Source organism: Volvox carteri (genome assembly GCF_000143455.1).
Source record: "Volvox carteri f. nagariensis unplaced genomic scaffold VOLCAscaffold_13, whole genome shotgun sequence".
Lineage (NCBI taxonomy): Eukaryota > Viridiplantae > Chlorophyta > Chlorophyceae > Chlamydomonadales > Volvocaceae > Volvox > Volvox carteri.
The window spans coordinates 1676266-1701526 of record NW_003307556.1 but is presented as its reverse complement, the minus strand read 5'-3'; the positions used below and the strand labels follow the sequence as shown (position 1 = coordinate 1701526).

Sequence of the window (25261 nt, the reverse complement as noted above, 5' to 3'; positions counted from 1 at the left end):
GCCATGAGTGGCCGGCGTGTGACTCCGTTTCTCAGAAGGTAGATGTATACTCGTCTCAGTTGATTCGAGTGGGTGAGGTTCTGGAGAGGTTATCTGCGTTCCTTTTAAGTGACTGGGATCAGTTCAGCCAAGGGGGTGATCCGCGTGTGTTCCAAGGTAAAGGGGTTTCGCTTTGCAGGTATCATAACTGGATGGGCTCCCCTTCACCAGCAAGAGAGGGCTCCGATCCCACAGGCTATTTGCGTGTTTATTTGCCGGTCAACCAGTTGCGTATGGTTGCCAAATTCCGTCTTTTTTGTTGGCCTTTGGAGGTCAACAAAGGACACCATAGGCCGAGAGAGTGCCGTACGTGTCAGGTCTGTACGTCGGGTAAGGTTGAGGATGAATATCATGTGCTCATGGAGTGTGAGGCGTATACTGAGTTGCGTAATAGGTTTCTGATTAACGTTGAAGATACTGATATGCGCAAGGTATTTCTTAATACCAATCCGAGGAAAATCGCTACTTTCCTTACTGAGGTTTTTGATGAGCGTCAACAGCGTGCTCTGGAGCCTCACGGCTCGTGAGGGCACCCGCCGCGTCGGCGGCGGAAATACTGTAACCACAATGACAATGACAATTACGACATAATCGATGTTTTACCGTACATGGCCATGTAAGTCCTTGCGTCCTTGCGCCGGGATGCTGCCAGCATGCTGCCAGCTGCTGTTTAAGCATTCCCGCTCAGACCGCATACCAGTCCGCAGATGGAATAGGGAGGGCTCTCGAGACGATGCCACGGGACCAGGCGCTACCGCCGCACAGGCTTGGGCTGTGGGGCTCGTCTCACTCGCGAGGCGCAACACCCTTTCATCAGGCGTCGCCAGCAACTCTGACAAAGCATACGCAACACCGCTCGGTTTAGTGAAGTCGCTCACTTTAACGTCAAATATGCTTTCCGAGGGGGAGACGGAGGCTGTAGGCATATATAGCTGTAAGTTGTGAAGGTTTTCAACCAGCGAGCAGGGGCCTGCATGAAACAACGATCGATTTATAACGCTATGCCATCCACTTCGAGGGCCACGCTTAGAGTCTCCGTTTGTAAGGAATGCGGCGCGGGGCCGAGGCGTGTATGCCTATGCTTGGTGCCGTTTGCCGGCGGCCCCTGATCCGGGTTTAGCCCGGGTGTTAGTTTGTTATTATGCCTTCCCTGGCATGCTGTACAACGTTTGGGTGCAGGGGGGCAGCACCGGCATCAGCATCAGCATTGTACATGCGCCAGGTGCGGTGCGTACGGCAGGCTTGATGAACCCCTGTCGTGCTCTCCGCCGCGGGCACATGGATGACAGCACACCTGTTGCAAGGACCTTTCACACAGCAGGCAGGCGCACATGCTCCTAGCAGAGGCGCTGCTGGACATGCAACAGCGCGCATGGGACAAGATTGGTTTTGGAGCACTGTTTGCTGTACATAACATTGCATGTGCGCGGGTGGGACGGGGCGCAGCCACCATCCACCCATCACACTGCTCCCGGCGTGAAAGCTGAGTCCAAGCTTTAGGGCTTTGGGGTTTTAGGGTTGGATACCACAATCCCGGTTTAGGTGAGTGGCAAATGATGCTTTTAGAAGTCAGGGCTACCACTCATCCCTATGGCAAAAGAAGGCACGGGGAGTGTTGGCGTGTCTGAGGGAGCTTGCGGATGCAGGTAGCTAGCTAGACATGCATGCCGGGTGCGATTGACGGGGCTGGGAAGGGGTTGGCTCTGTCCAACATACCCTCGAGAAGAAGCTTGGACAGGTGCGCGGCACGACGACGTATGTGGGTTGTTAGCACTCGGGACAGCGCGTGCGAGGGGGTTCGTATTTGCGAGGCACGGATGTGTCAGTGTATCGGTTACAAGCATTTATCGATGACGACTACCCAAGAGAAGCATCGCAATCGTAGAGCGCAGCTTAAAAGCATCATTCAGTTCTCGTTTCAATCCTAAGCAGAGATGCGTTTGTTCTCCTTCAGCTTGCTTACTACCATATCTGTACAAATATACAAACCTACACGCAACCTATCATCATCGAGCTTCATCATGCAACGAGGCTAGGAAAGCAGCAGCACCAGTAGCAGCAGTAGCACGACACACGGCCGAGCTACCAAGTAGTAGCAGCCAACATCGACGCCGCTCATGTAACCAATAACTTAGGGTTTTCCCTTACCCCAACCCTGCAATCACATATGTACACAAGCAACACCGATGCTCCCTTTCTACTGACACACTAGTATGCATACTAGTATGCGTCAAGCTCTAGCCGAATAAAGTTCGCAAGTTTTGCGTATATGTAGCAATCTTGGCATTGCAAATCCTCCACATCCCCTATGACTCAAGGCCTGAATACTATTCACGAGGAAGGGACATGAGAACCCCGCTGTAAGTGAATACCCGACCGTCCAGCCTTTAAGCCAGCCAGATAGAGCAGCTCGCTATTGCTTTGCTGCTGGCCCAGCCGCAATAGCGCAAGTAATCCTTAGATTAATCATATACCGGCCCTAACCAGGCTTGCTTGCGATGTACATCGCACACGCACCAACGGAACGCGCGAGTACATAGATGTTGCTTAAGCTTGAGGCGCCGCCATAGGCGACGTGTGCGCGTTGAAACACAAAACCAAAACATATTAAGTGGATCGAAATATAAATCCGGTAGGCCCCGACTTCTAAGCTATATACACTCCTACTTTGCGCTCTGGCGAGAGCCATTCATAATGTTGCTCGCTCGCACCCTGCCTGGCCTTTTCCATCACTATATGCACTATTGCAGTACCGTCGATCGCCTTGTCGGCGGCGGCGTCTCACAGCCCGCCGGCAACCTTTAATTAAGCCGTATTCTTGATGAATCATGAAGCACGCTACGCCCTTCCCTAGCGTGCAAGCAAACTGGAATATGTTATTTCGGGGCATACCAAGATACATAAAAGAGGTACCGGCTAAAACCCCTCGCAGTTGGACGGAATAATGCGCTTGTACCAGCACTCCCGCCCTCTTTGAGTTCTCACGCACGCAAACTGAGTCGCCCAAACCTTGTACCTCATATCACATGTCGCGAGCCACGAATTTGTTGGACAGGTGGAATAACAATGAAGACTCGCTGCGACCATATTAGGCAATGTGACCCGCTGCGCGCTGTTGCAATCCTTACTAGGTGCTCGTCCATATGCCTGATGAATGATAGCTGACGGCTCTGTCCCTGCCTCGCCCCACCACGAATCAGAGCAAGACGTTTTAAGGTAAATCCATGAATCTGTAGGATAGGTACGTTTTAACGCTGCAGAGCCAAAGCGTAGCGGTCAGTGACGGCCACCACGGCTACCGAGGCCTAGCTTCCAACTGCGCTTCATATCTGAATGTAGTCATGAAGATTCAAAACAACAGGATGGGTATCGCACGTACATACAGCCATTTGCTTAGCTGGTGGAGGCTGCAACTTCTCCTATGCGACGTGCGTGGATGGGTGACGTGCCACGGGCAGATCGCCGCTCAGTGTCCAACCTGCAGTGCAGGGCCAAACCAAAGGAGCCGCATACGCATGAAGTGCATGCCGACTTTCATAGAAGACATCGGGACCCAGTGCTGCCAGGTTTGCTTGGCATCACCCTATCTCCAACCGAGTACATGTTTGCCGTCAACCCATAACGCAAAACCAGGGCAGGAGGTGTGTGCAGCTGTAAATGCACATCTACAGACACATGCATGCATATGTTCGGATCTGCTTAAGGTATAAAAAAGGTATAAAAATGTCCTAGATTATGTGATAATGCGTACTGGTGAATCAGCTTTAGCGCGCAAGTCAGGTGATATCTGAATCACGTTGCAGCGGCAGCACCAGCGGGTTAGTTGGAGCGTGCTGGAGTTCTAAGAAACACGTCTCGAAAATGGCGGAGCCCCCCAATCAAGGTGCTGTTATCCTATACGGGACCGATCGATTGACAATGCGAATTTTGACTTGGCTCAGTGCTAGCAAAAGGATATGCAAAGACGTACCGTGGGTGGTGACGGCCTGGGTGACGGCGGCGGCTTCCTAGGCGAGGGGGGGGGCGACTTCTTCAACGGTGGTGGCGACCTGGTCAGCGGTGGCGGCGACCTGGTCGGCGGTGGCGGTGGCGGCCTGGCCGGTGGCGGCGGTGACGGGGGCGGCCTAGCCGGTGGCGGCGGGCTGGGTGGCGGCGGGGAGGCGGTCCCCACCACGTCAGTTAGAGACGGACACTGACTATCCGCGGAAGTGTAACGACAGAGGTAAACCGTGATAGCGTCGCTTGCATTCACAGCACTTGTATAGATGACGAGGTTGTAGGCAGGAAGCACGGAGCGCGTGAAGGGGCTAACGGAACTGATGAATTGAATCCGTCGGTCGCTGTAGATGAAAGAGTTTGGATAGCCATTGTCCTGCATGGCAACAAGGAAGTTTGGGCGGAGAGGGGGCACATCAGCAGGCAGCCACGGGCCATACACCGCGCAATGGCAAAAACGTGTTGATGCTTCGCAAGACCGTTAGGCGCCTTTGCATACGTATGCAGTGCCTTGGCATGCACAGCCGACGCATGAACTGAAAAGGGATGCACGGCGACCGCAGCCCCAAATCCCATCTTCGCCAATCAACTTTCCGGCCTCGCGCTTAGCCCTGCAGTTCTGGACCGCCCAGGCGCGGTCCAGACCTCGCTTCGGTGCCCCATCACATACCCCGCGGCGCTAGCTCACCATGGTTGCGTTGACCTCGTGGACGTTAACCTTATTGGCGTACATACTGCCAAGCGCGGCGTCGCCAAGCTTATTGACGCGGAGTGCAAGATACAGGTTCTTGGCCAATGTGCTGTTTGTGTAACCAGGCAGCCAGTCCGGCAGCACACGCAGGTGGTTGCCGTCACCGGTGATATAGGTGGCTGGCAGAGACCATTTGGCGACACTGCCGGCGGTCTTCAGGACGCCGGAGTTAATGGCGCCACCGCCGACGGCGGGTGTGGCCCAGCCCAGTCGGGATGTCTCCGCGACGTTGGGGCAGGCATCTCCACGGCCCATGGCGGTCGAGTAGTCCTCGTATTCCCAGCCGTTGCGCCAGGAGTGCCACAGGCCTGAACGAGGGAACATAACGGAGAGAGAGAGAGAGAGAGAGGCAGGTCACGATTCCAGACATGAACAAACATGTCGCAATTGGAAAGCGCACGACAGGCGAACCTTAGCGGGCAGGCTGTAAGGCAGCAAGGGGTCCCAGTAGCGAGACGGGTGCAGGCGTGGAAAGGCCACATAGCCATGCATCATACACACACATGCACACACACATGCACACACACATGCACACACACACATGCACACACACACATGCACACACACACATATGCACACACACATGCACACACACATACCCGCATGACATGACACAACAGAACGCAAGGCCCAACACAAATGGTGAGATGATGATGCTCTATCTTGGCACGTAACACACAACCCCGCGCGGGCGCACCACGCTTTCTTAGACCCCCCTCCTCCCCGCGCACCGTAGTTGTGAATGCCTTCCTGCATCACCGTCGCCCAGCGCTGGACTCCGTAGCCGCTGCTCTGCAGCCATGTCTGGCGCCCGGGTAACAAAGCCAGGCCCGCCCAGGCGCACACGCTCTGCAACCCCGGAGGCAGCACGTATGTGAAGTGCGAGAAGGTGGAGAAAGCCGCAAGGCCGATCAGACTCTTGGCCGCGGCATCGGCACCCTGGGAAATGGCCCACCAGCTGCAGGAGCTGGTGACGGCGGTAGAGCAATTAATGCTGACGCGAACCGCCATGAAGGCAGTTGTGTTCAGGCCAAACTTGCCGTATGAGCAGTCGGAGTACTTAAGCGCGATGCCGCCTAGGCCATCCTTGTTGGGCCCCAAGTACAGGTTGCGAATGTCGTTCTCTGTCAAGGACGGCGCATAGCCACAAGAACCATAATCCAAAATCATCACCAGCAACTTCTGCTGGGTGCCATGTGGCGCTGGGGCGAAAGGCAGGACTTGAGCCGCTGACATCACGAGGCTGATTGTAGACTGGGCCGCGGCCACGCATGCCGGTGTGTTCGCATCGTCCGGGCATGTGCAGTTGCCACCTATGTCTCCACAGCCACAGTACTTGGGAGGGCCCACCTCGCATTTCTGGGGAGAGATGAGGTTTGGGAAGAGGATAGAGGACGCCACGTCATGTCAGGTCACGGCGCAGCAGAAAAAGGCCAAGGTGTGCATGTGCGGTGATACACAACGAAGAAAAGCTGCGTCTCAAGGCAAGTGAAATGCTAGACGGACAGACACGCGTGGAAAGGCTACGCGGGGGCCGACCGCGGGGCGGCTGCTACTATCTTTGTACTCTGGGGACATGGAATGGGACAGGGCATGGGGTCAGGGGACTTGCGATGGAAAGCGCGACAGCCCGTGTTCACGCATGCCGAGGGTTTATTAAGCGAAACTGCTGGGAAGAAGGGCTTTGGAACGAAGCGCGGCGCATGCGGTAATGCGCCTGACTAATGTTGCCTGCTGCTCTTTCGAGGGGTTAAAGCGTGTGAAATAATTTTTGTGTTTTAGATTCTTTTTTTGGTGGACGTCTATTTTGAATTGACTCGCTGGACTGAATCGGAAATGTGGGCGGCAAACTGGACCACTCGCCCGCCAAAATATGCGCCCGGCATTATTACTTGGAGAATGGCGGAGCAAATAGTGGGTCCTTTTCTCCCATCTCCTCTATCAACACAACCAACTTACCATTCCGACAATGGAGCCTGTTTCTAAGGGATTGTTGTCCTTATCGCCCTCCGGCAGCACGAAATCCGCGCTGAACGGGGTCACCACTCCCTCGGCATCGATTAAAGCATATCGGGCCTTGTTGTCGTGGGTATTTACCAAAGTGAGTTGTCCCACGAGATCAACGGTTTGCCCAACAGCCACTTGGGGAGAGGCCGGAGGGGGGCCCCTGATAGGCTTGCCAGGAAGCAGGCTGGCCCCTGCAAAAGCAGCAGCAATCAAAGCAGACGGGCGGACAAAATTTACTGATAGGGCAATAAAACTTAAGCTTTAGGAATATAAAATGTTGGCCTCCTTTTGCAGTGAGGCCACCGTCAGTGAGCTTTCTGAGTACCCATGACACTAAGCTTAAACTAAGCAGCCAAGCCGCGGAGACAAAGTTTTCGCCAAAAAAGCAGGTAGACATTACAACTACAGCAAGCTAGACTCTGTTGACAAGCTCGAATATTACATTAACGTACCTTCAGCTACCACAATGGCTAGCAAAGCGAAAAGCAGGACGTGTGGAGACCGCATCCTTTCAATGAAGAATGTATCCGATATGCTACGTATAAATGAATGATGGAGCCTTGAAATGTACGTTACTGGCTTCCCCTTAATAATAACAATAGCCAAGGCGATTCACAAACGTCTGAGCTGAGAGCTTGCGCTGTAGATTACTCCCTGACATAAATCTGACTCAACATCCTCAGTTCAACATAGCCCATTCAGCGTTTGTAGGACCAGGAATATTGATTTCAGTATATTATGTCTTTAATTTATATTCATTCTCCTATATAACAAAGTTGCGGGCGTTCGCCGTAGCTTCCGTCCGACAACGAACACCCTTCCAAACGTAACCACGGGGAACCCGCGCACGCCGTAAAAGACGCTTCCAGGAACACTAATACGTGCAACGGGTGATTTTGCAAGAAGAGTTTCATTGGGTTAGTCCTCGGCTCTATTTTCATCGTACATATTTCTGGCGGCGAGAAACGTTTCAGGCTTGGCTGGAAGGAGCACGGAAGCGCTTTGTCGTCCCCAATCTTATCCTTCCATCAGCATGACTTCAATGCCGCTCCTGCTACTAGACTTGGCTGGTGTGCTACATACTCCTAGCTTGTGCGCGTAAGTAGCGTGGGTAGGTAATGTACACGTGCGTAAACAACGGTAAATAACGTGCATGTACGCGGCGGCGGGCACCGTAGCAGGACCGTGTCCTCGACAGGACATGGTCTTCGACTCTTAGCAGTCTTTGGTTCGTGATAGCATGTGCACTCTTGCGTGCTCACTACAAAGGCCGGTGAGGTCAGGGGTGCACTACTGTGCGGCGCATGTCGTCATGCGGCGTTGGTGACGTGTGTTCGCAATGCTGCATTGCCCGTGGCTTATCTTATTTATGCATGCAGTTTCTTGGTAGCACCGCCATCCTTCGATGCGTCTCGAGGGGCGCCAAAAAGGACAGTCAGCTGAGCTATGCGGCGATCGCGAGCGCAGCCTGCCATCACAGTTGCGAATGGCGGGCGCGACATCCTGCAAAGAAGCTCTTTTAGGAAATATGTATTATATAACACTGTGCATGAAAGTCATCTGGAAAATGGATGCCCTCCATGCTCGTTAGGCTTGCCGCTTGCCGCACCGTCCGGAAACCCGCGCCCGCTAGATCTAACTTATAGACTTATGAAGGCTTACTTTGCGGATGGTGGTTACGACTGGTGATGCATATGAGCCAGTTACGCCGCCCTTACTAGGCTAAAAATGGAAGCCTGGCGTCATAGTATGCTCCAGTACACATGTAGCTCCGAACGCTTGGCTTCGACTATGCATGGTCGCCGCCGTAAATAGGATGAGTGTCGGCGGCACCAACCCATGCGGCTCCAAACTTGCACAAGGACAGTGCAAGAAGCCTAACAGGAAGCCGCGGGTACGTGCGCTCGAACTCCTGTTTAGGAAGCCCTGGGGGCCCCTCTCTGTTCATGAACGGAATGTGCCTAGCTACTTCGAAATAGCTAGGCACACGTACTGCGTCTGCCTTATGCAGGATAGGTTAGTCGAAGGACGTCGAGTCATATTGGGTTTAGGAGTCCAAGGGAGCTGAGGGTGGGCATTTTTATGCCGCGGGTTTAGGCTTAATCGATAGCGGGTTGGAAGATGTGTAGGGAAAGCACAAATGTTGCATAGAGCGGCTTAAGAATGCTGAAGAAGCCGCAAATTAGCAAGAGCCTTTTCGTGTTTTGTAGGATTACAGTCCTGACAGGATGGTGGGGAAATAGCATTGCCGTGTGAACAGGCAAACTTTTAAAAGGGGTCGAAGCAAAGCCGAAAAGGGGCTCGGCCCCGGTGCATCCACTTGACCCCCGTTTGATTCGCAGGGCAGTCCGTACAGCATAGGAATGCAAGCGCAACAACGCCGCCACGTTTGGGGTAAACACTTGTTATTGAAATTTTCAAACATTACAGGTCGGCAGACTTGCTACGGCGGTGTAGACCTGTCTGGATCGTTTTAGGGATTTTTTTAGCCATAGATAATCATTATTGACTGAACAGTTAGGCTTCTTGTGATGCGGCAATCCGTAGAATGACATACACACAAAGCAGGAGTGTCATTGCGGCAACGTATGTTGCCGCTGCTGCGCCAAATCCATGAGTCGGGACTGCCCGATACGTAGGTGGTACTACCGTTGCATCCATGTTCGACGCCGGCCCTTCGGTCTGCTGGCTGGCAGTTCAAGGCGCGCCAAAGTGCCAGTGCTTCATGGACCAATTGTTGTCCGCTCCCAGCCAGAACGCATTCGGGAATCGTTCCATTTGCATATTTTGAAGTCGGAATGCAGCGGCAAAGCTGATGGTGTGTCGCAAAGGCACACTTCGTTTGAACTAGGATTGAATGAATGAAGAAGAGAATAAGAAGGACAACAATCAAACAGGCACGAGCGAGATGCCAGGAGGGAGGTGCTTTTAGCGTTGCCATGCATGGCATCCCATATGGGATGGACTAAAGTTGCCGAGCATGAAGGAACCAACCCATAAAGGATCATGCCGTTTGCTTATGAAATCTATCATGTAAGGGACATGCAACGACGTCAGAGGCAAGGGCTGCGGCGTGAGGGGAAGTCAAACTCGAAGCCATGGAAAGCTATCTTCGCGCTCCGATTTGTCTGGTATTCTCCTTTGGCCAATCGATAAAGATCTCACCCTGGAAAGCTATCTTCGCCGACAGATATATCTGAATTCATTTCCTTGGTCTATCAATAGAGAATCAGGATAGCTTTCAGACGCAATTTAAAGTTTTAAATTGCGTCTTGCCCCGCTTAAGCGGAGCAAGATATGAAAGTTAATATGTTAGGGCCTGTTTCCACTGTCGAGTCTGTTTGTTAGCCGCGAAAAAGTTATTGGCGCGCTAACAAACCCTAACAAAATGGTGTTTCCACTAGTAGCCCCGAAACCATCTTTCTGCACGTCATTTAGCGCCAAAACACCCTAATTCGAGGACAATATTGTAGTCAGTATAGTACATTGTAGCGCTGCAGCTCGGAGGTGATGCTCTGCGAAGCGGCCTGGGCGGCAGCATGGACATCGGCGTCGAAGCGAAGAGACGGCGCGCCCTGCAGGGGCTGCTGCATCGTTGCCATAAAGGCGTTATGGATAGCAGAGGGCATATTGCCAGAAGGAATCGGCGAGGGCGACTGGTTCTGCGACATTTTCGGTTCGGTCAACGACGCAGGCCGGCAAGCAGTCAGGGTTGTAGACTGAAAGTGTACAGAAGACCGGGTGCAAGTAGATTTCAAAAAGGAGCTCACAAAATTTTCGCGCTCAAAGTTATCGGACCTTATTGGCTGGTCCGGGGGTCCTATAACTTTTATGGACTTACAGGGAGTCTCCACGTGGACGTTTGTTAGCGACCCTTTTAAAAATTCTCACCCTGGACGTCAGGTTTGCACGTTCTGTTTCGCAATATGACATATTCTATATAAATAAATGATAGAAATGCAAAAGATTTGACGGAAGGCGGAGGGATGGCGAAGAACGGGGAGCCCACGTTGAGACAAGGCCCTTGTTAAACGTCCAATAAGTCCGCAAAATTTATAGGCTGCCCCGGACCAGCTTTAAGCATTGTTAAATTTGTTAACTTTGAGCGCGGAAAATCTCGTGACTTCTTTTTAAATTATAATATCACCCGGTCTTTCCTTTGCTTTCCGTCTACTACCTTGACTGCTCGCCGACTTTCGCCGTTGCCGTTGACCAAGAATGTCACAGAACCAGTCGCCCTCGCCTGTACCGTCTCAGAACTATCCTACTTCATTACACAATGCCTTAATGGCAACCATTCAGCAGCCAATGCTGAGTCCGCTGCCCAGACTGTTCAGCCTTGCGGACGTCCATGCTTAATGGCAACCATTCAACAGCCCAGCGGCAATTTGCAGGACAACTGCCGTCCTCATTTCTCTTTAATGTTCAAAAAAATTTTGCTCAAGCAGGAGCGAAATGGAGTCAAAAGACGGTAAAAATATGGTTTCGGGGCTGCTAGTGGAGACAGTACTTTGTTAGGCATTGTTAGCGCGCCAATAACTTTAGTGGAGGTAGTTAACAAACGTCCACGTGGAGACTCCCGGTTATTGGACCGCTAACAAGGCCCCTGTTTCCACATGGGCCCTACGTTCTTCGCCGTTCCTTCGCCTCCCAACATTCCCTTTTCATTTCTATCATACATTTATATAGAATAAGCGATATTGCAAAAGAAAGTGAGCAAAGGCGAGGTGCCGGGTGAGAATTTTCAAAAACGTCGCTAACAAACTTTTCAGTGGAAACACCCGGTTAGGAAGCTCTTTGTGTGTCAAGTTGACTTTGAAAAAGCTTTTGACAAAGTTCCAAGAGAATTGCTTTGGCTCAGGTTGGAAGAAAGAGGTGTGACAGGTGCCACTTTGGAGGCACTGAAGGCCTATTATAGGCGTGTGGAGCTCAAGGTTAACGTGGACGGGGTTCTAGGAGATTCGTTTTTCTCGTTTCAGGGAGTTAAGCAGGGATGTCCGTTAAGTCCTACACTCTACGGCATATTTGGGGAAGGGTTTGCGGATTATGTAGAAGCTAAGGACAGGCTTGCACCAGATGCTATGGCTGCTTCTGATTGCCCCATGAGCGACAGAATGCGTATCCCTTTGCTGTTGTATGCAGACGACCTTAGTCTCTTTGCTGGGTCGCACAGGCGATTAATGGCATTGTTGCGTGCGCTAAAGGAATGGTGCGAAGCTTTTGGCATGAGAGTAAATGTGGGAAAGTGTGAGGTATTGTATTTTCATCGGGACCAGGAGGCACGCAAGGCTATGCACGTTTTGGGTTCGTACGGGCTTGTTACCATGAGTGTGAAGGAGGCTACGGGACACGCGCTCAAGAGTTTACCTTGGAAGGAGCGCGCACGATATTTGGGCCTGCATTATGGACCGGGTACAACTTTCGAATCGTGCACAGATGAGTTGTTTACATCAGGCCAGAAGGCGCTCTTCTCGCTGGTTAGTAAGCTTAAGCGACAAGGGCTTTTTGTCCCAGCTGTTGCGGTGAAAGCGTTTGATGCCCAGGTTCTGTCTATTCTGTCGTACGGGGTACAGGTTTGGGGCCCGTTAAGGGTTCTGGACATCCTGGAGCGCGGTTACCCTAACAACCAGGAACCACGATCGTGTTATTTTGAGATTGCACTGCAAGACAAGATGGTGGAACTGCAGAAGAACTTCCTGAAGCAGTTGAGTGGTGCTGGCCTGCCAACAAATCGGCTACTATTCAGAGAGTTGGGTCAATACCCTTTGCAAGTGCATTGGGCAAACCTGATTTTTCGTTTTTGGAACAGGTTGGTTGAGGCAAAAGGTTCTGTGTACCACCATTGCTTTCGGGAGGAACTGCGGTTGGCATTATCAACTGGCATGACGTATGATGGATGGGGAGCGAAAGTCCTGAAGATCCTTGAGTTGATGGGTCATAACGTGCTGACGGGTGTGGACGACTCAGGCGACATTGAGGTCAAAGTTGATGCTCTGGCGACACGTTCACTAGATGTAGGCCAGTTGATCTGTGAACTTCGGAACCGATTTGATGATGACTGGGAAAGTGAGCGGTTGACAGTGGATCCAGCTTTGTTTGTTTCAGATAATAGGCAACCAGGGGTAAAGATGTGCCGCTATAAGCATTGGATGGGTTTGCCCAAGCATGTCAGCGGCTATATCTCGCCAAAACAGCACGTCACGCTGATGCGCTTCAGGATGTGTGTTTGGCCTTTGGCGGTTAATCGACCGCACGGTAGGGAACGGTCTGCTCGGTGGTGCCGGGTCTGTGGGAACCGGCAAGCTGTTGAAGATGAATGTCATGTGCTGCTAGATTGTCCTGCGTATGCGAATATCCGTTTGAAGCTTTGGGACCTGGGGGTTACTCCTGGGGACCGAATGATCGAGATTATGGGCGTCAAGGATCAACGCGGGTTAGCGCGCGTCTTGGACGACATTAGAAGATGCAGGTTGCAGTACGTTGAAGATTAATCAATCTGATATTGTTGGGTATTAGCATTATTTCTTTTTTGAGTTCCTGTTTCCAGTTTGGCGGTTCATGAGCCTTTTGGCTCGTCTGGACCGTACAAGCTTGAAGCTTGTAAACGTAAACGTAAAACGTAGGAAGCTAACTTCGCCCACAAATTTATCTGAATTAATTCCATTGGTCCATCGATAAAGAATCAGAATAGATTTCAGACGCAATTTTAATTGGGGTGAAGTAAGATGAAATGTTACACCATGACTGACTGACTGCAGTGAACCTATGGCCATGGGGGGCTTGGCCCCCGAAAGGCGCTTCGCGCCCGGGGCCTCGCCCAAAAAGAACACCAAGTAATAGACAGGAAGCAAAGCTGGCATCATTCCGGCTTTGGCTTCGGGAGGGCTTTTTGAGTTATATCAGCATCGTGGGGTTGCGCAAATGAACCAATCCCTTTGCCCGATGGTAGGCGAACGGGTTAACTCAGATCTCAGATAATGCAGGGAGGCATACGCGTAAGAAACGTCTAATCTTGTCTTTACAAATTGCAGAAACTAGATGGCTCCTGATGGCTATGCATTTTGAGGGCAGCCAGCCACAGCCACAACCAGCAAGCCGCGGCCGGTGGTGCAATCAAGGAATATTCCCACACTCCCCTAACTTTCCGCCTGGCGCAGGCTCATCACCATCAAAGTAATGGTGGGACAACCCGAAACGCAAAACAAAAAATGATTTTCAGATGCGTCAGCAACTGCCATCAGATTGCCGACGGACACATAGAAGCTTTGTTTGCCTGCTCGGACTCGGAAGCCAATAACGTTACAGGGGAACGACAGCCAGACAGACAGCCCAACTATAGTCCGACTGATTGATAATCGTAACCGCGATTAGAGGATACGAGTCGCTGTTGCGGAAGAATCCAAAACGAAAAAGTGGCCGGCCTGTTGGATTGATGGGCTTCTTACAGAGACTTAAATGCTCGCAACAACGGTGGTACGACAGCAAGAGAGCTCCAACATACCGAGCATCCGCGCAAATCAATTTCTCTCTCTCATTACCATTTTAACGTCTCTTCACTAAGGTAGCGGGTAGAGACAACCAGGAGCCAGCCAAACTACACCCCTCCCGTCCCCCCTTTGTGTAGTTTGGGTTGGGGCGAGCGACAAGACCACACAGCCAGTCACCCTAGGGGAAAAGCCCAGAGACCTTCGGTGACTAAAGTAAATCGCCTAGCAAGTCGAAAACCCGCTAAGACGCGAAGCAGACACTCAGTTGCGGGGCCGCACATTGCGGTCGTGACGATGGGGATCCAGGTGACACTCCAGCACCACCGAACCGGAGCTGGCTGAGCTCCATCAGGGCGGGAACTCCCACACCGGCCGACGCCGCAGCCTGCAGGGCGCCACGGCGGAAACTATGCACAGTTTCCCCGTCGTACAACTGGGGAGCCCGCAGGTGTAGCCGTAACTGCACGGCGAGAGTGGCACTCTGCAGCGCTTCCACCTTAAAAGCCCGCTGGTCCGCCGTCAGTGGGCGGAACAGTGTGTCCTGGACGGCGCTCCCAGGAGGGGCACCAGGCTGGGCACAGGACCACATGTACAAGGCCAGTGTCCGCGGGATGCAAAAGGCGGGCTCCACAATGTTGGGCTGCAGCAGCATCGGAGGGGCACACACCAGCCGGTAGGTCTTACTCCGACGCTGGCGGAAGCAGACGATAGGGCCCATACCAGGGCCCCAGAACCATGCCGGAGGTAGCGGGAGTCCAGAGTACGGCCGGTCGGGCTGGGAAGGTTCGACAAAGTCGCCCACCCCCGGCTTCCCGATATTGTGACCCCTCTGGGCGGTCTGCCACTGGAGCACACACAGCAGGTCCCGCAGGAAGACCAATCGAGGCAAGGCTTCATCAGTCACCGCCACCTGCGACCACAGGTACTGCACGAGGGCACGGTACTTGTTGTATGACAAGGGTACGGCCAAAACCTCGGTGTAACCCATGGCGACCTGAGACTGCTGATGAGACGCGCGGAAATCCTCGACCCAGACACAATCACAAGGATTGCCCGGCCAGTAGAGACGTCATAGCCACCACCCCGGCTTGCATGGCTGAAGAAATCACTCAGGGCGGACAGGTGGGACTTCACAGCCGCAGGCCCAGCAGGGCCACTACCCCGGCCCTGATGTCGAGGCAACCACCCAGCCGTCATGTAGACAAGCACATCGTCGGGTGTACAAGTCCACCAGTTCGAGCACGACCATGGCTGGAAAGCCAACTCAAGAACTCGGTGGCGGCACCATCCTGGCGAGACACCGTAGAAGAGGCTAAGGCCCCAGGAGCCACTGGTTGGCCGCAGCCAGACCAGGGTTCGACACCCCCCCATACGGTGCCCGTAAGTGTTTGGCCTTTTTTCGGTATCCCCGCAAGGGCCGTAGGACTTTACGGTGGCCCCCGTAAGGATTTTGGGGCGTGAAGCGCCCCCGTACGGGGCCGCCCCCGGACCGGCCAAAGGCCGTTTATGGTGGCTCCCGTAAGGATTTTAAGGATTTATAAGAGGCCGTACGGGGCCCGTAAAGTCCTATGTAAGGGCTATACAGGCATTATTCACAAGTTGTTTTCTGACGTTAGCAAAATTAATTTGAAGCCATACGGAGAGGATGATAATGAGGAGGTTGTGACTGACCCAGAGATTGAAGTACTGGTACAAGCAACATACCCCGCTAGTGACGATGAGGCTTTTAGTGACAGTGACTACGAGACCGACATAAAACGAGATACCGATGAGTCGTGCGTGGATGAGGATTTTGATGATGATGAGGAGGACGAGGATGAGGAGGACGAGAAAGAGGAGCAGAAGGGATGGGCGGCCGCGGCGGCCAAGGCGCTTGGCTTTCACTGAGTGTGCCGTGTCCCCTAGTGTAATAGTTCACGAGAAAAGAACGAAAATAACGATTTACAGGGCAAAAAAATGCAAAGCGTCACTTTCCGCAGCGTTTCAGCCAAGGACAGTGCCCCCGTAAAGGTTTTGCGGGGGTTACGGGGGCCCCGTAAGGTTTTCGGCTGGTACAGGAGCCTGGTACAGGGCCCCTCCGTAAGGAAAATTTGGGAGGTACGGGGGAGCCCGCGAGTTTCAGGAAGGTCAGTGTCGAACCCTGGGCCAGACCCCGCTGATAAGCAGCTTCCTGGTCCGCGGCTGGAATGGGAGGGAAAGGATGGAGCCGAGTGATCACCTGCTCTAGGCGACCGTGGGCCACACCCAGGGGAGTGGGTGCCTGCAGACGAGAGAATCACTTAGGAGCGCGCTAGAACGAGCCAGCAGCCAACGGACACCCCTACCAACCTGGGCAGGGACGCCCAGCGGGAAAGACCTGCCAACGGGGGGCCCGGCAGAGGCGGCGGCGACGCCGGCGGCAAACCCGGGGCCAACGAAGGAATCCTACAGGAAGCACCCGAGACACGAGAGTCAGCCATCACCGCACACGGAACAGGTGGTAGCGAGCAGACAACCCACAGAAGGCGCCAAAGGAAAAGACCCGAGAGATGGAGCCGGCAAACCAGCCCGGGGAAGCGGACCCCCGGGAAGGCTGAGGCCGCCAGTAGGAAGAGGGACCTGCGGAGAGCCGGCCTAGTATCACGGGAGCGCAGGAGTACACCATAATCGGACAGCGACACCTCACCACGCCTCGCAAGCTCCGCCCAGGAACAAAGGAAGGTGGCACAGAGCTAGTCGCAACAGTGCCGAGAAAGGCCAAGAAACTGATCTGTGCACGACAGCGGTACGGAAACGCGACAAAAATGGTCGCACATTCAGGACAGCCGGAAATCAGTGCATTTTTTAAACTAAGCCTAAGGAGAAAGCTTTCTCCTTTCCGCTTAAGAGATCAGCCGAGATGCAAGGAGGCAGACGAACAGGGCGTAAATCGACCACGCGCATTGGAGACCACAATACGGCGCAAGGGAAGCCAATAAATTTCCCTGTCATAAATACAAGCACTTACCGCCGCTCCGGACCGAAGACCTAAAACTTGCGGACCAGCCGAAGCTGAGGGCCACTTGCGCATCACCCCAATGTCCAAGCATTTCTGGATTTCTGACGTGACAAACGCGCTATGCAGGTTGGTGCTGCGGTGGTTGGGGAATTGGATGGCATGCGGCATTCTGCCGGTTAGGTAAGTTTCTGGGTTCACCTCGCGGCCAGTGGCTTGGCTGATCATTTGGAGGACTATACGGTGCTTCTTGCGGCGCTGTGGGGGAACTGAGGGCCCCAAGCCGGGCGTTCCCACCCAGGTGAAGCGCACCCCTTCCTCTAAGAATGCTAGCACCAGGCGTTAGTTGCGAGTTAGTGATTGTGTCCCGTTATGGAGTTCGAAGTAGCGGCGCCATAACGGGCTGCATGCTCGCGGGAGACCTGGCTGGAACTCGGCTGGGTTTCGAGCTGTGTTTCGTACTTCCTGACTTCCTGTTCGAATGTCACTTCTGGCGTCAGCGGTGTGCCCGAGGGCCCAGCCTGTGTTGCCGCGATGATACCGAGCCATGCCCGGTTCAGCTGTTCTGCTGCGCGCAATAGGTCTGTCTCGGGTGGTGCAGGCAACGCGACATCGGGCGGAAAAGTGTTGGTGACAGGCACTTTCTTAAAGAGCATCAACAGTGCGTCTTCTTCCGGGTCACACCACGTGCCAGCGTCTTGATCGTCTAGCCAGGGGGTTAGGGGGTCTGTCCCGGGCTCGTCTTCCACCCCGTGTGATCTCTTGCCCTTCCCGATCCGACTGGGGTCTGGGTCTAGCGTTCCTTTTTGCTCTCTCTCTGGCCAGTTGCTACTCCCAATTGCCGTCTGCAGCCAAAGTCAAGGTAACAGCCAATCAAACGCTTGCGCCTTACCAGGTCTAACCTCACTTGCAATCTCCTCCTCCCTGTTCTCTTTTGCAGGTCAGGAACGCAAGAAGAGCAACCTGACGGCTGCAACGGAGGGTAAGTGAACACCACTGCTCAGTAAAATCCTAGATACCCACGCATTGTTACTAAGATCAGTCATGAAGGTCATGTCCATTACCTACTTGAAACTTCCCTTTCATGCAATACATCATGTAGCTTGTATCCTTCCCTAACTTCACAACTAAATGTACAACCCCCCAGGCCAGGCCGACGTGATGGAGATGCAGCAGCAGGAGCCCCTCGGCCAGTAGAGCAGCCGCCAGGATGGGGATGAGGGAGATGATGGGGACTTGGGCGGGGAGGACGAGGGCGAGGGCGGGGAGGACGAGGACGCATGAGGCAACCCTCGGCTAAGGCTCGGGAGAGTCAAGAAGCTGTGGCCATGGTGGCGCCTGCTCGCATCAAGCATTCACACAAGGAAACCCCACCGGTGTTGCCGGAGGACCCCTCGGCTTTCGGGGCCACAGCGTTTAACCACACAAAGAGCAAGGAGTCGTTTGGTGTCGGTAACAGCAGTGTACAGACCCACGGGGCTAAGGTGCAGCAGGAGAAGGGCAAGAAGGGAGCCATGGCAGAGATTCGGAAGGGGGGGCTGAAGAAGCTGTGGAGGTAGCAGACCACGGGCAGTGCTCAGGAACATGGGGGATGCCTGCTGTTTCAAGAGACTCTCAAAGTAGCAGGCCATGGGTAATGCTGAGTAAAAAAGGGCCTCTAGTCCTCGTGGTACCTATGAGAGATGTGAGCAGGATGTAGTAGGCCATGGGCAATGCTCTGTGTACGAGGGAGTCTGCCATTCGAAGTGCATATGAGAGCTGACAGCAGGGGTTGATGGTCCGTTAACGGCATGTTAACGGACAGCATAGGACGGTATAGGTCACACCATCAACGGGTTCATATTATCCCATTAACATGATTGAGCTGGTAATCGCTGTTTAATGAGCCATTTGCGCAAGAAGCAGGGACAGAGTCCCGCCTCCAAGTAATGGAATAAGTAAAACAACGTTAAAAGTAGTGGTATTTCACCGTTGCCGAAGCTCCCACTTATTCTACACCCCTTAAGTTATTTCACAAAGTCGGACTAGAGTCAAGCTCAATAGGGTCTTCTTTCTCCGCTGTTTATTCCAAGCCCGTTCCCTTGGCTGTGGTTTCGCTAGATAGGAAATACCGTAGTCTTACTTATACGTAGGGTTTAGGTAGGGACAGTGGGAATCTCGTTAATCCATTCATGCTCGTCACTAATTAGATGACGAGGCATTTGGCTACCTTAAGAGAGTCATAGTTACTCCCGCCGTTTACCCGCGCTTGGTTGAATTTCTTCACTTTGACATTCAGAGCACTGGGCAGAAATCACGATGTGTCAACATCCTTTGGGACCATTACAATGCTTTGTTTTAATTAAACAGTCGGATTCCCCTTGTCTGTACCAGTTCTGAGTTGGCTGTTCGTCGCCTAGGGAACGCCACGAAGCTTCTACAGCCGTCCACTCAGGACACGCAGCAGTCCGCCCAGCCGTTTCCAGTTGGGTAGACCACCACAGTCCCGAGCTTCACAGCTGCAGACCCCTAGGCCCAGCCCTCAGAGCCAGTCCTTTTCCCAAAGTTACAGATCCATTTTGCCGATGGCCACCATGGCTACCGAGGCTTAGCTTCCAACTGCGCTTCATATCTGAATGTAGTCATGAAGATTCAAAACAACAGGATGGGTATCGCACGTACATACAGCCATTTGCTTAGCTGGTGGAGGCTGCAACTTCTCCTATGCGACGTGCGTGGATGGGTACGTGCCACGGGCGGATCGTCGCTCAGTGTCCAACCTGCAGTGCAGGGCCAAACCAAAGGAGCCGCATACGCATGAAGTGCATGCCGACTTTCGTAGAAGACATCGGGACCCAGTGCTGCCAGGTTTGCTTGGCATCACCCTATCTCCAACCGAGTACGTGTTTGCCGTCAACCCATAACACAAAACCAGGGCAGGAGGTGTGCACAGCTGTAAATGCACATCTACAGACACATGCATGCATATGTTCGGATCTGCTGAAGGTATAAAAAAGGTATAAAAATGTCCTAGATTATGTGATAATGCGTACTGGTGAATCAGCTTTAGCGTGCAAGTCAGGTGATATCTGAATCATGTTGCAGCACCAGCACCAGCGGGTTAGTTGGAGCGTGCTGGAGTTCTAAGAAACACGTCTCGAAAATGGCGGAGCCCCCCAATCAAGGTGCTGTTATCATATACGGGACCGATCGATTGACAATGCGAATTTTGACTTGGCTCAGTGCTAGCAAAAGGATATGCAAAGACGCACCATGGGTGGTGACGGCCTGGGTGACGGCGGCGGCTTCCTAAGCGGTGGGGGGGCCGACTTCTTCAACGGTGGTGGCGACTTGGATGACGGCGGCGGCGACCTGGGCGGCGGTGGCGGGGGCGGCCTGACCGGTGGCGGCGGTGACGGGGGTGGCCTAGCCGGTGGCGGCGGGCTGGGTGGTGGCGGGGAGGCGGTCCCCACCACGTCAGTTAGAGGGGGACACTGACTATCCGCGGAAATGTAACGACAGAGATAAACCGTGATAGCGTCGCTTGCATTCACGGAACTTGTATAGATGACGAGGTTGTAGGCAGGAAGCACGGAGCGGGTGAAGGGGCTAACGGAACTGATAAATTGAATCCGTCGGTCGCTGTAGATGAAAGAGTTTGGATAGGCATTGTCCTGCATGGCAACAAGGAAGTTTGGGCGGAGAGGGGGCACATCAGCAGGCAGCCACGGGCCATACACCACGCAATGGCAAAAACATGTTCATGCTTCACAAGACCGTTAGGCGCCTTGCATACATATGCAGTGCCTTGGCATGCACAGCCGACACATGGACTGAAAAGGCATGCACGGCGACCACAGCCCCAAATCCCATCTTCGCCAATCAACTTTCCGGCCTCGCGCTTAGCCCTGCAGTTCTGGACCGCCCAGGCGCGGTCCAGACCTCGCTTCGGTGCCCCATCACATACCCCGCGGCGCTAGCTCACCATGGTTGCGTTGACCTCATGGACGTTAACCTTATTGGCGTACATACTGCCAAGCGCGGCATCGCCAAGCTTATTGACACGGAGTGCAAGATACAGGTTCTTGGCCAATGTGCTGTTTGTGTAACCAGGCAGCCAGTCCGGCACTACACGCAGATGGTTGCCATCACCGGTGAGATAGGTGGCTGGCAGAGACCATTTGGCGACACTGCCGGCGGTCTTCAGGACGGCGGAGTTAATGGCGCCACCGCCGACGGCGGGTGTGGCCCAGCCCAGTCGGGACGTCTCCGCGACGTTGGGGCAGGCATCTCCATGGCCCATGGCGGTCGAGTAGTCCTCGGATTCCGAGCCGTTGCGCCAGGAGTGCCACAGGCCTGAACGAGGGAACATAACGGAGAGAGAGAGAGAGCCAGGTCACGATTCCAGACATTAACAAACATGTCGCAATTGGAAAGCGCACGACAGGCGAACCTTAGCAGGCAGGCTGTAAGGCAGCAAGGGGTCCCAGTAGCATGACGGGTGCAGGTGTGGAAAGGCCACATAGCCATGCATCATACACACACATGCACACACACATACCCGCATGACATGACACAACAGAACGCAAGGCCCAACACAAATGGTGAGATGATGATGCTCTATCTTGGCACGTAACACACAACCCCGCGTGGGTGCACCGTGCTTTCTTAAACCCCCCTCCTCCCTGCGCACCGTAGTTGTGAATGCCTTCCTGCATCACCGTCGCCCAGCGCTGGACTCCGTAGCCGCTGCTCTGCAGCCATGTCTGGCGCCCGGGTAACAAAGCCAGGCTCGCCCAGGCGCACACGCTCTGCAACCCCGGAGGCAGCACGTATGTGAAGTACGGGAAGCTGGAGAAAGCCGCAAGGCCGATCAGACTCTTGGTCGCGGCATCGGCACCCTGGGAAATGGCCCACCAGCTGCAGGAGCTGGTGACGGCGGTAGAGCAGGGTACGCTGACGCGAACCGCCATGAAGGCGGTTGTGTTCAGGCCAAACTTGCCGTATGAGCAGTCGGAGTACTTCTGCGCGACACCGCCTCGGCCATCCTTGTTGGGCCCCAAGAACACGTTGCGAACGTCGTCCTCTGTCAAGGACGGCGCATAGCCACAAGAACCATAGTCCAAAATCATCACCAGCAACTTCTGGGTGCCATGTGGCGTTATGACGAAAGGCGAGAGTTGACCCGTCGACATCACGATGCTGAACTGGGCCGCGGCCACGCATGCCGGTGTGTTCGCATCGTCCGGGCATGTGCAGTTGCCACCTATGTCTCCACAGCCACAGTACTTGGGAGGGCCCACCTCGCATTTCTGGGGAGAGATGAGGTTTGGGAAGAGGATAGAGGACGCCACGTCATGTCAGGTCACGGCGCAGCAGAAAAAGGCCAAGGTGTGCATGTGCGGTGATACACAACGAAGAAAAGCTGCGTCTCAAGGCAAGTGAAATGCTAGACGGACAGACACGCGTGGAAAGGATACGCGGGGGCCGACCGCGGGGCGGCTGCTACTATCTTTGTACTCTGGGGACATGGAATGGGACAGGGCATCGGGTCAGGGGACTTGCGATGGAAAGCGCGACAGCCCGTGTTCATGCATGCCGAAAGTTTATTAAGCGAAACTGCTGGGAAGAAGGGCTTTGGAACGAAGCGCGGCGCATGCGGTATTGCGCCTGACTAATGTTGCCTGCTGCTCTTTCGAGGGGTTTAAACATGTGAAATCATTTTTAAGTTTTAGATTCTTATTTTGGTGGACATTTATTTTGAATTGACTCGCTGGACTGAATCGGAAATGTGGGCGGCAAACTGGACCACTCGCCCGCCAAAATATGCGCCCGGCATTATTACTTGGAGAATGGCGGAGCAAATAGTGGGTCCTTTTCTCCCTTTTGTCCCTCTATCAACACAACCAGCTTACCATACTGACAATGGAGCCTATTTCTAAGGGATTGTTGTCCTTATCGCCCTCCGGCAGCACGAAATCCGCGCAGAACGGGGTCACCACTCCCTCGGCATCGATTAAAGCATATCGGGCCTTGTTGTCGTGGGTAATTACCGAAGTGAGTTGTCCCACGAGATCAACGGTTTGCCCTTGGGGAGAGGGCGGAGGGGGGTCCCGCCTAGGCTTGCCAGGGAGCGGGCTGGCCCCTGCAAAAGCAGCAGCAATTAAAGCAGACAGGCGGACAAAATTTACTGATAGGGCAATAAAACTTAAGCTTTAGGAATATAAAATGTTGGCCTCCTTTTGCAGTGAGGCCACCGTCAGTGAGCTTTCTGAGTACCCATGACACTAAGCTTAAACTAAGCAGCCAAGCCGCGGAGACAAAGTTTTCGCCAAAAAAGCAGGTAGACATTACAACTACAGCAAGCTAGACTCTGTTGACAAGCTCGAATACTACATTAACGTACCTTCAACTACCACAATGGCTAGCAAAGCGAAAAGCAGGACGTGTGGAGACCGCATCCTTTCAATTAAGAATGTATCCGATATGCTACGTACAAATGAATGATGGAGCCTTGAAATGTACGTTACTGGCTTCCCCTTAATAATAACAATAGCCAAGGCGATTCACAAACGTCTGAGTTGAGAGCTTGCGCTGTAGATTACTCCCTGACATAAATCTGACTCAACATCCTCAGTTCAACATAGCCCATTCAGCGTTTGTAGGACCAGGAATATCGATTTCAGTACCGTAGTCCCACAAATAATTCGTGCCTGATGATTTCGGGTCACCCTCAAAAAAAGCCCAGGAATAAATTCGCGATTTTTGAAATTCGGGCAGCGCCAGCAATAATTTGCAAGTACGGCACAAAAGTTCGGGGTCGCCGCAGGCTCGGCGTTTCTGCCGTGCTGCATTCCATGCAACAACTTGTTTCTTGAGGAAACACCTATGTACTTGAATACCAAAACATATCAAAGCTAAAGCCGTATCATAGCTGATTCCACGTCTTCTTGCACGCCAGCTGGTTGTCCCTTGCAAAAAACGCTGACGACGTTGCCTCAGGACATAATTTGGCAAGCCTGTAAGCATTACGTGCTATAAATTCGGGGTACCCCCCGAATATTTGAATCACGAAGTATTTGTGGCGCACGCCGTAAAAGACGCTTCCAGGAACACTAATATGTGCAACGGGTGATTTTGCAAGAAGAGTTTCATTGGGTTAGTCCTCGGCTCTATTTTCATCGTAAATATTTCTGACGTCTGGCGGGGAAGAAACGTTTCAGGCTTGGCTGGAAGGAGCACGGAAGCGCTTTGTCGTCTCCAATATTATTCTTTTATCAGCATGACTTCAATGCCGCTCCTGCTACTAGACTTGGCTGGTGTGCGACATACTCCTAGCTTGTGAGCGTAAGTAGCGTGGGTAGGTAATGTACACGTGCGTAAACATTGCTTAAACGTCATCGCGTGATCCGTACTCACTACTAACTTATTGTGGGGAAGGCCATTGCGTCTGCGACCACACTCCCGCGGTACCCAAACCCTTCAAAGACAATTCCGATCAGCCATTTGGCTGTTAGTGGGAGGGCGGGTGGGCCGCTCGCACGGCAATCGAGTAGAGAGTACGAAAATAACCTAATGCAGTCATCGACAGCAGAAAACGTAAGCCTCCAGCCTCATGCCGACTCTCTTACCTACCATTCATATTCTCTACCTCGTTCCCAAGACTCCGCCGCGTTGCCTCTAGTTCGGCTCGTGCCACAGGTAACTTCGCTCGTCGCTACTTTGCCATTCACCTTCGCCTCCACCCAGCCTCTGCTTCTCCACAGAAGCGGCGACCTCCTTCGCCGTTGTTACGCCTCGTCTATGCGAATCCTCCTCATCCGACTGTGTCTTCTGCCTACCCGGTGCGCGCCCCCTCTCTCTGCGCATCCTTTTCTCTGGCCCTCTCTTACGGTTGCCTACCTTACTGCAGGACTCGGGCCATCCTGTCCGGTGCCGGGCAGGCTTTCCTTGCCTTCCCCGGCCCTACTTGGGGCGCCCCTCCTCGGCTCGTCAACTACCTTACTTTCGTCCGTTCCTGCCCCTCGG

General features: G+C 53.4%; 4 protein-coding genes across 4 annotated transcripts in view; 1 reads left to right on the top strand and 3 right to left on the bottom strand.

The window, feature by feature from the left end:
* VOLCADRAFT_89659 (uncharacterized protein) overlaps positions 1 to 1261 on the top strand; it is a gene marked incomplete at both ends in the record, with an annotated part of 12109 nt that extends 10848 nt beyond the window's left edge. Inside the window, one exon of the mRNA XM_002949273.1 lies at positions 1219 to 1261. Coding sequence (XP_002949319.1) covers positions 1219 to 1261 — 43 coding nt within the window. The remainder of the gene's footprint in view (positions 1 to 1218) is intronic.
* Positions 1262 to 1858: 597 nt separating this feature from the next.
* On the bottom strand, positions 1859 to 7847 carry vmp1 (metalloproteinase, extracellular matrix glycoprotein VMP1). Its single transcript, XM_002949151.1, has 6 exons — positions 7246 to 7847; positions 6746 to 6984; positions 5518 to 6145; positions 4724 to 5094; positions 4010 to 4411; positions 1859 to 3517 (listed from the first exon to the last, which is right to left on the bottom strand). The coding sequence occupies exons 1-6, from the start codon at positions 7298 to 7300 to the stop codon at positions 3506 to 3508; spliced, it is 1707 nt and encodes a 568-aa protein (XP_002949197.1). The 5' UTR covers positions 7301 to 7847; the 3' UTR covers positions 1859 to 3505.
* Positions 7848 to 17607: 9760 nt separating this feature from the next.
* On the bottom strand, positions 17608 to 18770 carry VOLCADRAFT_89657 (uncharacterized protein; the record flags this gene model as incomplete). Its single annotated transcript, XM_002949150.1, has 3 exons — positions 17608 to 18099; positions 18323 to 18489; positions 18629 to 18770. 3 exons carry the CDS (start codon positions 18768 to 18770, stop codon positions 17608 to 17610), a joined length of 801 nt encoding a protein of 266 aa, XP_002949196.1.
* Positions 18771 to 20478: 1708 nt separating this feature from the next.
* vmp37 (metalloproteinase, extracellular matrix glycoprotein VMP37) lies at positions 20479 to 23694 on the bottom strand (the record flags this gene model as incomplete). Its single annotated transcript, XM_002949149.1, has 5 exons — positions 20479 to 20907; positions 21219 to 21589; positions 21927 to 22545; positions 23149 to 23378; positions 23640 to 23694. The coding sequence occupies 5 exons, from the start codon at positions 23692 to 23694 to the stop codon at positions 20479 to 20481; spliced, it is 1704 nt and encodes a 567-aa protein (XP_002949195.1).
* Positions 23695 to 25261: the final 1567 nt, after the last annotated feature.